General features: G+C 39.7%; 1 protein-coding gene across 2 annotated transcripts in view; it reads left to right on the plus strand.

The window, feature by feature from the left end:
• The window catches only part of ACACA (acetyl-CoA carboxylase alpha), a 571750-nt gene that overhangs the window by 98066 nt on the left and 457693 nt on the right, over positions 1–15991 (plus strand). For both annotated transcript variants that reach the window (XM_073616063.1, XM_073616061.1), the window contains exons 17-20: positions 3759–3904; positions 6146–6296; positions 10191–10325; positions 14731–14877. In XM_073616063.1, coding sequence (XP_073472164.1) covers positions 3759–3904; positions 6146–6296; positions 10191–10325; positions 14731–14877 — 579 coding nt within the window. The remainder of the gene's footprint in view (positions 1–3758; positions 3905–6145; positions 6297–10190; positions 10326–14730; positions 14878–15991) is intronic.

Below are 15991 nucleotides of genomic sequence, written 5' to 3' on the forward strand. Positions count from 1 at the left end.
TCATGCTGGATATCTTAAATCCTGGAAGTCTCCCCAGTCAGCCCTTAAGCGCAGGTTTTCCAGAGTTTGCGGCAGCTGTCAGTAGATTTAGGCAGTGGAAATCGTGGCAATTATGGAAATTTCTCTCTGTGGCAGTCCTGTGGTTGGTCAGCAGTGACTATCTGTCTGTGCACCAGTTGACTTAGGACTGTGCTGTTCAAGTCAGGCCAGTATCTCTGGGGATTCCCTATGGAGTTATTGGTCCAGAGCTGAGTGTTTCTATCCCTGTCTCTGCAATTCACTGTGGCTTATGCTAGGCTGAATTTCCTTTGTTTTAAAATGATGATAAAGGTTTTTTTTATATTTATTTAAAAAAAGGGCTAAGACTTACATGTTCTGTGAAACAATATGGCACAGAGTAGTACCTTCCCTTCCCTTTGGCAATCCCCCACTTGCGCTGTCCACTTGTTCTTCCTCATCAGGTGCTACATTAGCAAGTTGTGTGCTGTGGGGACACCTGGGTTCATCCATAGACACACAGTGCCATTAAGCCATGACCCCGCTCCCTCCTTACAGGTGTTTGACTCACAGCAGCGGGAGCCTATGGCTCCTGCTGCTCTCAATGTCTCCTGTGAGACCAGAAAGTGTGAGGAGCGGTGCTTCAGCTGGGACAGGAGTCCTGCAGCAGTCAGATAAGTGGTTAGGGATGGAGGGGGTAAGAACGATCAAAGGGAGCTTTTTTTATCTTAATGCAGAGAGTGCATGAAGGTAAAAAAAAAATAGACTTTAGAACCACTTTAAGTACTGAGGCTGTGCATATAGTATTTTCTACAGTAGCAACTATAGTTAACTGGCCATTTTGTGTGGGAGGTAATTGGCTTTATTCTAGGCTATTCTATTTACTTCACAAGTTGGCTACATAGGGGAGCCCCCTCTTCTTTTCTTTTCTTTCTGCTTTTCTGCTACGGGCCACACAAGCTAAGTGTTAATATTTACTACCACTCTAGCTGCATTTGATGATGCAGCTCTAAAAGGCATGGAGAGCATAAGTGCACATGCACAAAGTTCTTACAGTTCTTCTCCTTCCTGTATCACAATGGGGTGGAGTTATCACACTCCCTTCTACTTCAGACAATGGAGGTGGAAAGGAAAAAGATGTAATGGCTGGAGCCTGCAGTCTAAGATGTTTTTAGCCTTCCTGTTCACCCCTACCTGGGTGGTACTAGGCCGCTCGCTAGTGTTTAGTGGCTAGCTGGTCTGCACAGCTTTGGTTACAAGCTGCATTTGCTATGGGACAAAAACATGCTGATTCAATCATATATATTGCGTTCTTATAGCCTGCTGTCAAGTGGCTGGTGGTGCTGCTGTTCTAAGGAGCCGTGGCCAAACTGCACAGAGAGAAGAAGTTTATATCAGCTTGCCTAAGTACTTAGACCATGGCAATTTAAGTGTTTGTGGTGTTTAACACTAAATCCTTCTCATACTGATTTTCAGAAGCTTCCTTGGTTGTCGCATGCCGCATTTTTCACCAGCAGCACCAGCTCAAAAGCAGGTGTTCATGCTAATGTTTTCAACACTGTGCTTCACCCTGTCATATCTGAGTGGTCAGTGCAGTTCCTTTCTTGCTTTTCTATCTGTAGCCACTAAGTATTTTAGAGGGCACAGTACTGACCAGAGCACCTGTTACAGGCCTCCTCATTGCCTTTGGTACTGTAGTCCTTTTGGTCAGTTGGGGGGAATAGTTTTTTGGACTTTAACCCTTATGCCCCGTACACACGGTCGGATTTTCCGATGGAAAATGTCCGATTGGAGCGTGTTGTCGGAAATTCCGACCGTGTGTGGGCTCCATCGGACATTTTCCATCGGATTTTCCGACACACAAAGTTTGAGAGCAGGATATAAAATCTTCCGACAACAAAATCCGTTGTCGGAAATTCCGATCGTGTGTACACAAATCCGACGGACAGAGTGCCACGCATGCTCAGAATAAATAAAGAGATGAAAGCTATTGGCCACTGACCCGTTTATAGTCCCGACGTACGTGTTTTACGTCACCGCGTTTAGAACGATCGGATTTTCCGACAACTTTGTGTGACCGTGTGTATGCAAGACAAGTTTGAGCCAACATCCATCGGAAAAAATCCTAGGATTTTGTTGTCGGAATGTCCGAACAAAGTCCGACCGTGTGTACGGGGCATTAGCCTTTTTTTTTTGTTTGGTCTTGACTACTTTCTTTGGCCACTCTGCATATGCAATGACTTGCAGGAATTGGTTCCACTTGTCTCTTGTGTGAAGGACTTGAGGCATGTTGGTTGTGGGCAGGCTTATCCTGTTCTGTTTTTTTTTTTCCCCCAAGAAAATAATTCTACAGTACAACAATCCTATTTTCTCTCTTTTACACAATTATGTAATTACATGTGTATATAGTATATCTCCAATGTACTAATGCAAAGATAATGTATTAGGGAAAGGCAGTGTAGACCAGCATTTTTAAACTTTTTTTCAGCCATTTAAAACTGTGCAAAATCTCAGGGTACCCCACTTGTAAAAAAAACCCAAAATGTTAATTATCAATGGGAAGCCTGAGCCTGGGACGGTACACACAACTGCCTTGATGAAATTGATGACATTATCTTGATATCAGAAGCCCCCCTTCACATCAGAGGTCTCTCCATCACATCAGAGGTCCCTCTTCCCATCAGAAGCCTCCCTTTACATCAGAGGTTCCCTCATGACATCAATGCCACCCCGATCACATCAGAGACCCCCTATACATTAGAGCCCCCCAATCCTGGGCAGACTGGGTCCCATGCTCGCAGCAATCCGGGGTGCCCCAGCACCTTGGTTGAGAAACACAGGTGTAAACAGTAACAGAGTGCAGTTTCATCTCTATTTTGCTTGCAGCTTATTTTGGAAATTATTCTCTAGTTTAGTTTAAAGGTGTGGCTTGTTTTAAAGGGAAAAATGTGCACATGTAAAGGTAAATTGTTATTAAAGTATAATATATATACAGTATATGAATATATTTATTTACTGTGTTCATAGTCTTCAGATAGTGAACTCCCAGTGAGCTAGTTAGTCAATCATCAGTAAGTTAATTTAACTGCTTCCCACCCAGCCACTGTACATATAAAGCTGGGTGGGAAATGAGGCACGTCCTCCCAGAAGCATGACTAATGTGTGCCCTTGGGGGTACGCAGTGCCGCGATCCTTGACCGTTGTGTCCACTGGACACGGGGAATCACAGATTTGGGTACAGGGCTGCTTTGATTGGCCTTGGTACCATATGATTGCTATGATCAATCACAGTAATCACATTAAGAGTAGTAAACAAGGGGTGTCATTTATGCCATTGTTTACTACTGTGATCTCTGTGATCGGTCAACCACATTGGACCTGTACAATGTGATAGCTGTGGCTAATCACAGCTATCACAGTAGTACTCTGTGACTTCATTAGTAAGGGGGTAAACGTGTCCGGTGTTGAAGTGGTTAAACAGGCTTTTGATAAATGTAGGTTTATACTCCGACAAATATGTTAAAAGCAAGACAGAAAAAAACTCCTAAGTGTATTTGTGCACATTGTGCATGTGTGCGTGTGCATGCTTTTGATTGTTTTTTTTTTTTTTTTGCTCTCACTCTGTTTATGTTGTGTGATGCTGCCGATTTACAAAACAAAGATATTTTAACCACATTTGCAGATCATTTTTATATGAGTCATATTATATTTAATGAACTGACATAACAGTTACTCATCAAATTGTTTTGTGATGAATTCAGGTTACACGTCAGTCTCCAAATTCTTATGTAGTGATAATGAACAAATCGTATGTGGAAGTGGATGTGCACAGGTTGAGCGATGGAGGCCTGCTTTTGTCATATGATGGCAGCAGCTACACTACATATATTAAAGAAGAAATTGATAGGTAACCCTCATACCCCTGTTTTGTGTTTCTGTCTGTATTTGATAACGATTATTTTGGAATCTCCAGTGTTTTTCTATGTTAAATGCAAAGAGTGTTAAAAGTGCCCAGAAGATGTCCATATATATGGAATGATCAGCCCTTGACCTGGCTGACTATAGTTTGACTGGGAGATAGTAATATGTCTTTGGACTCTCAGCAATTTGTACAGGCCCCAATGGTCCAGAGATCTTGGTAGAAGAATCAATAAGCAAGCCTTGACCTTTCCAACTCATGGGTATTGTGCTTACTAGAGCAGGCTAGGGTATGCTTGGTTGGCATACTGTACAGACACACGAATACTGTATTTAAAAAAAAAAATATATATTTGTGGATGAGGACTTAAAGGATGTCCATCTTCAGAATTATATGCTATTTATTTTTTCCTCATTCAAAGTTTTTATTGAAGACAAATTTTCAAATGCTACTAGTTTCAAAAGGGGGTTAAAGTGGTTGATATCATGACTCCAGTGACTTCACATAATGGTGCAGCAATACGTATGTGGTGTTGTAATGCTTTCAGATTAATGTAGCATTGTCCAGTAAGAAACAACAATCCTCAGAGAGAGAATGAAAAGAAGGGAAGGGAGGCCAATGTCAAACGAAAGGAAGAGGGGAAGGATCTGGTCGGGCTGACACCTCAGGATTGCAGGTGGAACTCAACTCAAGATAGCCAGCAGCATCCCAGATGCCTATAGATCTAGCAATTGCTGGTAAAAATTGCTTAATAGGTACCTAGCAATAAATTGTTCACAGTATAGTTCGCAGGCATAGTATCTAGTAATTTAGCCAATAGTTTTGTTTTTTGTTAGAGAATGTCCAATGGAGTCAATATTTAACTTCCGCTAGAGCAGGGATATGCAATTAGCAAACCTCCAGCTGTTACAAAACTACAAGTCCTATCATGCTTTTGCCTCTGGGTATCATGCTTGTGGCTGTCAGAGTCTTGCTATGCCTCATGGGACTTGTAGTTCTGCAACAGCTGGAGGTCCGCTAATTGCAAATCACTTCGCTAGAGTAAAGGAGCTTTTGCAATGGCTTGCCTTGTGGCTGTCAAAACATGAGTTTTTAGGATTAATTGGTGGTTCATCCTTTTGGTTTCATAAGGAGCGCCTCAGCGAGATTCATAGCTATGAGAACTTGGAATAGATTTTAAAGCATAGTCTAAACATGTTGGGCAGAGCCATTAAGTGACATCATCCTGCACCAGCACGCCCCACTCAGGGTCTGAGGTTGCAGCTGAAGCCGGCGTTTGCTGTATATAGAAACAAGCATGTAATCCTTTGTGTCAGGCATGGCACATTATATTGTGAGTGTTTTTTTACTGTTTAAATAATAAACTATCTATGATTGTATGAGATGTGGCACTTTCCTCCCTTCCTTTAATGGCAAATACTGGCGAGTTGGTGATTGTTCTAAGTGGATGGGAACAGGAGAGCTATTCCAGACCGTCTGAATGCAGATTGGGCATGATTACATAAAAATGTGTGTATTGTGATTGTGTATGTTTTTTTAGTTTATTTTTTTCAGCAACATTTTTTTAGTAAGTACCTGGTTTCCTTATAAGGTGTAGGACACTGGGTGCTAAATTTTCTTTCACCATAAGATTTATATAGCACATATGCACTTTTTCCTGCTGTTCGATACAAGACTTTGGGATAAAAGAATAATTTTATATGAATTTGCTGATTTTTTTTTTGCATTCTTATATAATAACTCACATTAGACTTTATAATTGGATGATTTTTTAATATTTACACTTATTGATGAATTGATTGATTCACTGGAGGTGAATTGTTATTAATTACATTTTTTTGCAAGTATTTATTTATATGTTTGAAGGTCCAATAGTGAAGCACAGTTGTCCTAATGCAAATATGTTTAAAAAAATTTTTTTGCGACTGCCACTGGAATTTGTTTTGTATCTGTGGCTCGAGATTATTTCACTCATGGTCTAAACACGTCTCAATAATTATTGGGCAATTGGACATGACCACCAAGTATGGAAAAAGGTGCTTGGGTCTTAACAACCCATAAAACAGTCAGGGGAGCCCCCTGGTATCATGTGTGCTATTCTAATAGGGACATGGTACCATCGGGTTAGCATCTTATTGGTTTCGAGGGCATTCACATTTTGAGAGGGAACGATTTGATGGTGCACCATGTTTTGGACCACATTTCAGGATGCTATTTATTTTTTAACAGATACCGCATCACTATTGATAATAAAACCTGTATCTTTGAGAAAGAAAACGATCCTTCAATCCTGCGCTCTCCTTCAGCTGGCAAGCTTATACAATATGTGGTGGAGGATGGCGGCCATGTGTTTGCTGGACAATGCTTCGCTGAGATAGAGGTATCATAGAACAGGCGAATAGTCATTAACTTATTACATACTGTATGTTCTGTTTAATTTTATTCTATGTGCAGTCATTAATTAAGTGAAACTAAGTGTGAATCCAAGTAGGTCCAGTAAGTATTAATTTCATAAATGACTTGGAGACCAGAGGGGACTCTTCTTTCATGTGTTCTGTAAGCAAATTATGTAACTGAAAGGCTTGACAGACAAGTTGTGAGATGTAAGTTGTCCCTTATGACACCTGAGGCAAACTATGTAAAGTTACAATTACTTCCTTCCTCAACATGTAATCGCTAGTAGGTAGATAAGGACGTGGTTGGGTACTATGACAACCATGTGTTATACCTTCCTACAGGATCCATCTAAGCAGAGGAACTTATGCTTGCACCATACCCTTAATACCTTTGCAAGACGAACAGTAATTATAGTTACAATACAATTTAAAAATAATCCTTGTTGCTGGGAAAAACTATTCTAAATATAAGGTTTATGTTGTAAACTGTATTGTGAAACACTGTTCAAATATTCATTCGTTTTGAATAAGCATCTTGAATAAAACAAGTATATTAGAAATAATGTTTTACAAGCTTAATTAATATACAGTATATCTATTCTGCATAAACGCAGGTTAAGAACTGTTGATAAATTCATTTTCTTAGTGTAAGCCATACTGTTTTAAATATCTATGAACTTCCTGTTGATAAGTAATCCATTTTTTTCTGGCCCATCGTGTTTTTATATTAAGGTCTGACACAATGCTATTGAGATGGAAAACTCTGAGTTAATATGCCACTTTATATGTTGGTAGAGCCAAGCATAAACCATTGGTATGGACTGTATATATCTTCGTGGCTAGTTAATAGTAAAATTGTTCGTATTTTAATTTCTAATTAAAACACCCTGGCTGTTTTGTTGCAAACCATATGGGTTTTTATGTAACTAAAGTAAAAAATGTGTTTTTGAAATGTGTTTTTTGAATGGAAATGTAGTATTTTTTTATATATATTTTGCTTTTTAGTGCTAAAACATTTTTTTTGGAAGCTCCCATTGCCCCCTACGTCAAGTATCAACTATCACTAACGTTTATACTTTCTCTAACTCTAAAGTATGCTGTATGTCCAGGCATTACTCAAATGTAATCAGAAACCTCCCTGTACCCTTGTAGATCACGTTCCAGCATTTTCCCCCTTTTTCCCCCTTGTTCCTGTAGAGAGAAACACCTTTCGTTACTCCTTGTGCCATCATGAGAAGGCTTGTATAATTCTTGCAGGGGCAGCTGCAGAGAGTTCAGTTCCTAGTAACATAGTCGTGCTCCCATAGCTACATCTCTTCAAGAGTCCTTTCCCTACACAGATTATTTGGGAAGGCTCTTTGCAGTTAATACAGCAACATATTTGCGGAGAATGAAATCGAGGTATGCATGTGGAGAGGAACAGAAGGGTGGGGGATAGATGGAGTTCTGTATTTCAGTAGGCAGGACTGATCAAGGTGGCTGGGATGCAGTGCAGCAGAGGCACTATTATCAACCCAAACAGGAACTGAGGAGCACAATGAATTTTTGGTAGATCAATAGGCATTATTCTGTACTTTCAGATTTTGTAAAGCGATAAAACATGGAGAAATGTGCATGTAGTGCAGAAATGTACTAAATATGTTTTCTCTTTTTTTTATTTTGCTATTGCATACATTTCACCTAACCTTCAAATGAACAATTTACCTGCCAACACCTACATTTGATCCCCAACCTTAATACTTAACCCTTACCCCTAAATACCTGCTGCTGCCAATATATAAAGGGTACTCTCTATGTCTGATTTTAAATTATGTTTTTATTATGAAGAATAGAAGTGTTAATACCTCATGCTAGGTGGGAACAACTAAAAACCAAGGTGAATGGAAATAGGAATTGTGAACGGAAGATCAAACTTTATCAAATTTCAGACACTAGCATTTTTTCTTAAGCATTTCATGTGTACAGTGCATCAACATCTGTGCCTGTGTCTTCTTCTGGAAACATTATGAAAGGAGGATGGGTTTCATATTCCAAATATGAGAGGATAGTCACCTCCAGACTCAAGTGTGAAAAAAGTTCTAAAGTTGTTGTTAAAGAGAATTTCTCATTATTAGGATGTTAAGGGCAGACATACAATCAGCAATTTTTTTTTTAGCATTGTCCATAATTTTAGCAGAAATTGTTTTGATAGCATCAAGCTTGCTCCCAATCTTGGCTGTCATTTCTAAAACTAAACCTCTATGAAAAAATATAGTATATTGAAAAGTAATATTTAACTACCGGTACTTTGACTTCAACTTTCCAAGCACATCTGAAATGTACATTTTATAAAATCCTCCTGCATATTGCACTTTCCATTTGTTCAACACTCAATGGACATTACAATGCTTTTTTCAGTCTAAGTCTATTGTGAAACAGCTTAATGAAGCAAGGGAACAAAGCTGATGTAGCTTGTTCAGGTGAGAGACATAAGAAATAGATTTTCTGCTTGACAAGTCCTAATGCTTCACTCATTGCAATCACATTGTATGAAAGGAGTAACCAACTGGGAAAACTGACATGGCATACTATTGTGAGCAAGTGGTACAAATTACCCTTTTTGTACTATAGCTAACTGAAGCAAAAGAATTTCCCAATATAAGGTTAACATTCCATTTTAGTAGACAAAAAAAACTTAAAGCCGAACTCCAGTACAAGTAAAAATGCTCTCTTGTAGTGGGGCTGCACTCACACTGCAATGGTTAAATACTCATATTTATATAGGAGATTTGGAAAAATTGTTTTGCTTACTCCATCCTATGCTCCAGCAGGCTCCTTAGTGCTGCTAGACCGGTCTTGGCAGCCTCTTCTCCTTTGCACTCCAGCAATCTAAGTTCCTCTGGTGTCATCATGACCAAAGCCCTACATTGGACTTGAGGATGCTGAGGAACAGTCCACTGCTGGAGCATGGAAGATCGCTGTCTGCTGGGAGAGCAGGTAACTAAAATTGCTTTTCCCACCCCCTAGACAGAAATAAGCAGTTTTAAGCCTTGTAGTGCAAGCACAGCCCCTCTGCAAGGGAGGACTTTAATTTTTCCTGGAGTTGGGTTGTAAAGAGGAACTAATCTCTTGAAGCTGCACACAAACTAGATAGACAAGGAGCAAAGCAGTGCCTTAATCTCACACTGCAGAGATACAGCTATGAGGCTCTAGGCACAGGAGTGCATGGGCACCCTCAGTACCAGGAAACGCACTGCTGTGTTTCAGTAGGTATGCAACACAAAAGGTACTTATTTTTTTGTAGGCACATTCAACATTTCTACATTTCCCTATAGCAAAGCAAACCTTTTACTTTTTAAGTTCAGTATCACTTTAATTCTAAGAACAATTGTAAATTGCAATAGCGTGTTCAAAGACCAATGCAACCAATTACGCTTGATTCCAGTTTGATTAATTTAACACTGTAACAGTCAACTGTGTAGTGTTTATTGGTATGCATTGTCCCTTTGTAGTTGCACTGGTTTTTGACTTCTATGGGAAATATAGCTTTTAGGTATGGGGAACCATAGAGTTTTCAGCAGAATGCTTTGCAACATTTCATGTCACTGTTCTTGTTATCAGTTAGTTATCAGAGCCAAACCTGAACATTTCCCCTGGACACAAATGTCTGTGCAATGATAATGGATAATAAAATACTTTATCACTATTTTGCCAGACTTTACAATATGAGTTTTTTTTTTTCTATTAGAAAAATTAAACTGCAGATTTTTTTGCATGCTTTTGAGATGTTTGTATGAACATATGTACATGTTCTGTGCATACAGTTTTATATTGTTGAGTATGTATCTGCGGGATGGATCAGTACATTGCATTATATATTTACAAATGTTCTTCTGTAGGTTATGAAGATGGTGATGACCCTGACAGCCATGGAGTCAGGATGTATACACTACGTGAAACGCGCAGGTGCTGTCTTGGAACCTGGATGTGTAATTGCTAAACTTCAACTAGATGACCCCAGCAGAGTGCAGCAGGTAGATCAATTAAATATGGGCAACACTTTGATGGTTGTCTGTTTTTGTCAGTACTTTTATTTACATGCTTTGGTAATTGCTAATGATAATGCTCTGATAGTGATTCAAAAGCCACAAATGAGCTTTTCCATGAGCTAACATGTACCTAGGATCTATTAGGCGTTGTATAAAAAGCATGCGACAAAAGCTCACCAAAACCTAATAGTATCTCAGTTTAAACGTATCTAAAGCCCAAACTATTTAGACCCTTTTCACACTGAGGCAGTTTCAGGCATTTTAGCGCTAGAAATAGCCTCTAAAGCAGCATCTTTGCTATAAATAGCGCTCCCAAAACGCCCCTGCCCATTGAAATGAATGGGCAGCGCTTCCAAAGCGCCCTAGAAGCGTTTTGGAAGTGCTGCAAAATGGGACTTTTTTCCTTTTTTTTTTTAAGGTCATTTCATGTAACCTTAAAAAAAACCCACCCTGCTAGCGCCTGAAAAGCGCAGCTAAAATGGCGCTAAAGCACTGCAAAAATACCCGGCACTTTAGCGCTGTTTTAGCAGCGCTGCAGTGCAAAAGGGATCCTAATATAGTTTTGGACAGGGTAAGGGAGTATTAAAACCCTTGCCAGGTTTTCTGCTGTCTGTATCCTTGCTGGGGAGATTTGCCCGCTTTAATTTTTCTGGTGACCCTCGTCTCTGATACAGAAAATGACGGGAAAGTCAACATTTTGCAGTTGTCACATAAACGAGGGGAAATTTTCCAATGAAGGTATCTTTTCCAGTGACAGCTGTCTAATAGCCCCTACACACGATCCGAAAATTGGATCAAAAATACCACTTTTGACGCGATCGTACGATAATCGGATCGTTAGTACAGAGCTTTCGAGAGCCGATCACGACAATTCATCCGATATAATTTGCTTCAGTAAAGCACGAAAATTTTCCTCGTACGATACCAGATCGTACGATTTTTGTTTAGTCAGTATAATTGTCCTCCGAAAATACAATACAAATACATTAAAACAAATGACATCACTTCCGATTTTTTTTTTTTTTTTTTTCTGTCGTACGAGAATTTTTGTGAATTTACTAACCTATTCAATTTCTCCTTGCGACTATTAAGCGACAAAAGTCATATGATCTATCGTACGATATTCTGATCGTGTGTAAGGGCCATGAGGGAGAATTCTCTATCACTTTGCAGATATTTCATCTTACTTCTTGTTCTGTATCTGGGACAGGAAGTAAAGAAAAATCTCCTTGATGGGGTACAGTCAAGAAAAAGGCCCCAGGTTTTACCCTTTCCCTACTTTACTCAAAACTAAATTTAAAAAATAATTTGGACTTTACATACCTTTAACTATTTATAATTAATACAAGGTTGTAAATGCGTTTCCGGTAAAGTGTATGTGAAGCCAAAAACTTGTTTTCTTTCTCATATGTTGAGGAACACAGGAAGTATTTCACCTATGAATGTACTGCTGCCTACAAATGGATTGGACACTGGCAACCAAAAAGCTGTAGAACAGCATAGAATAACCACTCCCACTACTCACAGCATACCATAGTTTTTTGCTAGTGTCCTAGGAGGATGGACAATTTTTCTTTAGCTTTTCTGTGTAAAGGATTAACCTATTTTTGCTAGCACCACTTTTTTCTTCAACATTTTATGTCTTTAAAGATTTACTTTGTGAGTAGGCCCGTTGGGTTGAGCACTGGTAGCTGCTTAATTTGCATAGATCACTGAGCGCCTTTCATTTCTCTGTTTTCTGAAGTGACTATATCTGACTCACTTCAGTCTCTGCTTGATGAGATTGAAGAGTTAAGAGTTTTCTTCTTTTACTTTACAGTTTTGGTTCTTATTGATGCGCACCACTCTAAAACTGAAGGATTCACCTGCTGTCTCCATTCTTGGGTCTTTCAGAGCTCCTGAAGTCACAAAGACCCTCCCATTGCACAAATTCATTGAAGTCTTATGCCGCGTACACACGATCGGAATTTCACACAAATGTCGGAAATTCTAAACGTAAAAATGCGGTGACATACAAGATATACGACGAGCCGAGAAAAAGAAAGTTCAATAGCCAGTGCGGCTCCTTCTGCTTGATTCCGAGCATGTGTGAGCTTTTGTGCGACGGACTTGTTTACACACGATCGACACACATGAGTGAAGTTGTCGGAAAATTTGGAAACCTGCTCTCAAACATTTGTGTGCGAAAATTCCGACAGCAAATGTTCGATGGAGCATATACACACTGTCGGACTTTCCGACAACAAGCTCACATCGAACATTTCCCGTCGGAAATTCTGATCGTGTGTAGGTGGCATAACACTAGAGGGATTAAAAACACCTCAACATGCCTTGGATGCCCCCCAAACACTTATTAGACTTGTTTTTGGTCATAGAACAAGTTGACCTAGTTTCTGAGCAAACAGATTTGTCTTCCCTTGAGAATCAGGTAGTTTCTGCATCTGGATCATTCTTATAACTCTGGAGTCAGAGGTTCTATCGCTTGGCAGATCATCGGACCTGGGTCCATCTGGACAGCCCCACAGTTGCAAGAAGAGAGGTAGTTTGGATCCTGACCTGGGAAGAATTTTGCATTCTAGAACTGTTCTCTATGCTCATCTCAGGTGCAGACAGTTGGGGGCAGGCTTCCCCAACTGATTTCATTTGTGCTTGGGGGGGGTTATACATCCAATTGTGTCCCAAGACCTGCTTCCCTTGATATCCTAGTGCATGATTTACAGGTTTGTCGCCAGGTGTAGGAACCCTCTAGCAGTAGCAATGGATGCTATGGTGACTCCATACACCTGTATCTAGGCATTTCTTCCTCCTATGTTTCTTCTTCATCTGCTTCACAGACCTGAGATTGAGGGCTTTTAGTGATCTTCCTTGCTCCAGATGACAAATGCACTTTGCTGACCTGGTAAAGCTCCTGACTGTTAGAATTGTAAAGGAGTCAGGAGCATCTCTAAATCTGTGATTCTTATAATGCTTGAGGAAAGGAAGGATACTTCAGCAAGGTCTAACAGGGGGCTTTGCCCCAGGGATGTCTTCCCCTTATTGCAGATAGGATGGGCTCAGCACTATCTAGATTTCTTCCTTGCCATTTGTGGTTAAGAATGTTAACCCTCGTTCCATTTTCAAGAATCACTGTTTTGGCTCATTAGAGATAATTATAATCTGTTTTACCCCCAAGGGTCTCTTTCTAGGTACTCATTGCCTTTACGAGGTGAGTGTCTGACCTGACAGCCTTTCCTTGGCTTGAACACCATTTTTTTAAATCTTTATTGGGACTGGGTGAGTTGAGACCTAGGGCTTTCTTCTGATCTAGTGAAGTTTCTGATATTTTCCTCATTCAGGAAATAGTTTACCGGCCCCTCTGTTCGGCTTTGGTTCTCCAAGAGGCGCCTCCCTTCCTTGTTTGACTATGGTCCAGGCCGTGAGCCTCTATCTCTTAGCTACTGACTACGTTTTGGTCATCCAGGGATAGACCCAGCGGAGTGATTTGATTTCTTGTTCTCGTTCTACTGCTCTGAATGATTCAGCTAAACCGGCTTTCAAACTTATAGTTTATAAAATAGTTTTCTTTCTTTTCTGTGAGAACACACTTTTTTGGCCATGTGAGTGTTTTTGTCCTCCTGGCCTTATGCATTAGTTTCCCAGTTGCAATGCTACCACCTGTTGTTTTCTGTTTTTGGTATTATATGGAGATTGTGGCCTCATCTAATTCTAAGTTCGAGCATATGGTCCCTCAGGTTCCTCAGCTGCAGGCATGCCCCAGTTTTTATATTTAAATTGCACCTGTTAGCGTTTGTTTGCTCTGTTGCCCATCATGCTCTCAGAACTGCTTTGTTACATAACTGAGGCATGCTGGTAGTGGGAGGGGTTATCCTGGGCTGGCCTACATTTTTTTTTAACCTGGGTCCAGCCCTCCTGTATGTGGCAGTATAACCCAAAGGTGAAAATCTCCATGTGTTCCCATGTGGGGCCAAGTAAAGGATTTTATGGTGAGTATAAAAATTATATATAGCAACATATGATAAATAGGCTTGACTTTGGAACGTATAGTTTATTTTTTATTTATTTGTTTTATTTTTTTTAGCATGTTCAAGTAGGAATTTGTGCATAGGACCCCAGTGCACATGCATAATCATACTATAACCATTATAAATATTGTATTATTAGGTCTCATGTAGACATAAGATTGGTTTTCTGATTAAATGACTAATTTTCTCTAAAAAGTAAAACTGACCCCTCTATACAGTATATATACATTTATAGATTATCACAAGCGCAGTGGTGACTGACTTTATGAAACATCTTAATTTTTTTAAGGTTTTTTAAAATTAACTTTAATTTAATCTCTTTAAGGTTATTTGATTGTTATTCTTCACATGGTATCTTTAATTTGTAGGCTGAACTTCATACAGGAGCATTGCCAAAGATACACAGCACTGTGCTACAGGGAGAAAAGCTCCATCGTATATTTCATTATGTTCTAGATAACCTGGTGAATGTTATGAATGGATACTGTCTTCCAGAGCCTTACTTCAGCATCAAGGTAACCCACGTGGTACATTTCCAGAATATTAAATGTTCTTTTTTGTGGAGAAAAAATATTTTGCTTGTTTGTGCTAATATTTAGCAGAAAACATCTCGAAGATTGTTCTTTGGCAGAGAAAATATCAGAGGTAATAGAGCACTCTGATCCTAGCGCTCAAATGGAGGGAAGGACTTAATGCACTTCTAGCTGCCGTTATAAACCAAAAACTATGATGTAATAGATGTATACTTTCTTACAAGAAGGAAGTATTAACAGCGCTTATTATGAATACTCATTCATACTTATGATGTAACATTACATGCTATACCCATCCATTGCTCAACAATAAAACTCTTGGTACAAAGGTGTACCTCAATTCTGAGGTTCAAAGGTGTAACATCACATTATCAAAAAGATCAAGCTGAAGGGAAAAAAAGTATAAAACAATATTGATCCTTATAAAAGTTCAGAAATGATTTGGGTTCAGAATGAAACTTAAAATGGTTTAAAAGGAAAAAGTTCCAGGTGCCATCAACCAGACTAGATATGTAGCGTGTTAAATGTATCCACACACCTCATTCTGTGATAAGTCCCGTGCATGTGAGTGACAACAGTAGCGGAAGAAAGCTTCTAATTCAAATCCAGTGTACTGTCCATAAGATGATAAACCTTCACCATATCACCGCGTGGCCAGCCCCTTTTGTATATATGCTTACCAAAAGTAAGAATTAGTATAGCCTGTGATCTCCTTCACTGTGATGATCTGCTCCGCAACTGTAGCTAGTCACACTCCATCATGCTCAGGACGTTTTTTTAACACCGATGTATCTGAACTTCCAGCGCGGGAAATCGCAGCTGAACGGCTGAACAGTTGCTTTGGAAATTCTTAGTGAAAATGGATGGGAAATTCCCTCTGGACATGTGTGACCCTATCCTTACACTTTTAAAGCAAAACTGGGAGTTTGCTGACAGGAGGAAAGCACAGTTGTGACTGCATCAGTGTGATGATGCTCTTTCCTTGCTCTGCAGTGGTGAACAGTGTGGTCACCTAACTGGTTAGACTGCTTTGCAGCAGTGTTGGGGCAAAAATCAAAAGCATTAGTCATATTTTGTAAGGTAAGTGAGCATTTTT

This window comes from Aquarana catesbeiana, linkage group LG02, assembly GCF_042186555.1.
Source record: "Aquarana catesbeiana isolate 2022-GZ linkage group LG02, ASM4218655v1, whole genome shotgun sequence".
Lineage (NCBI taxonomy): Eukaryota > Metazoa > Chordata > Amphibia > Anura > Ranidae > Aquarana > Aquarana catesbeiana.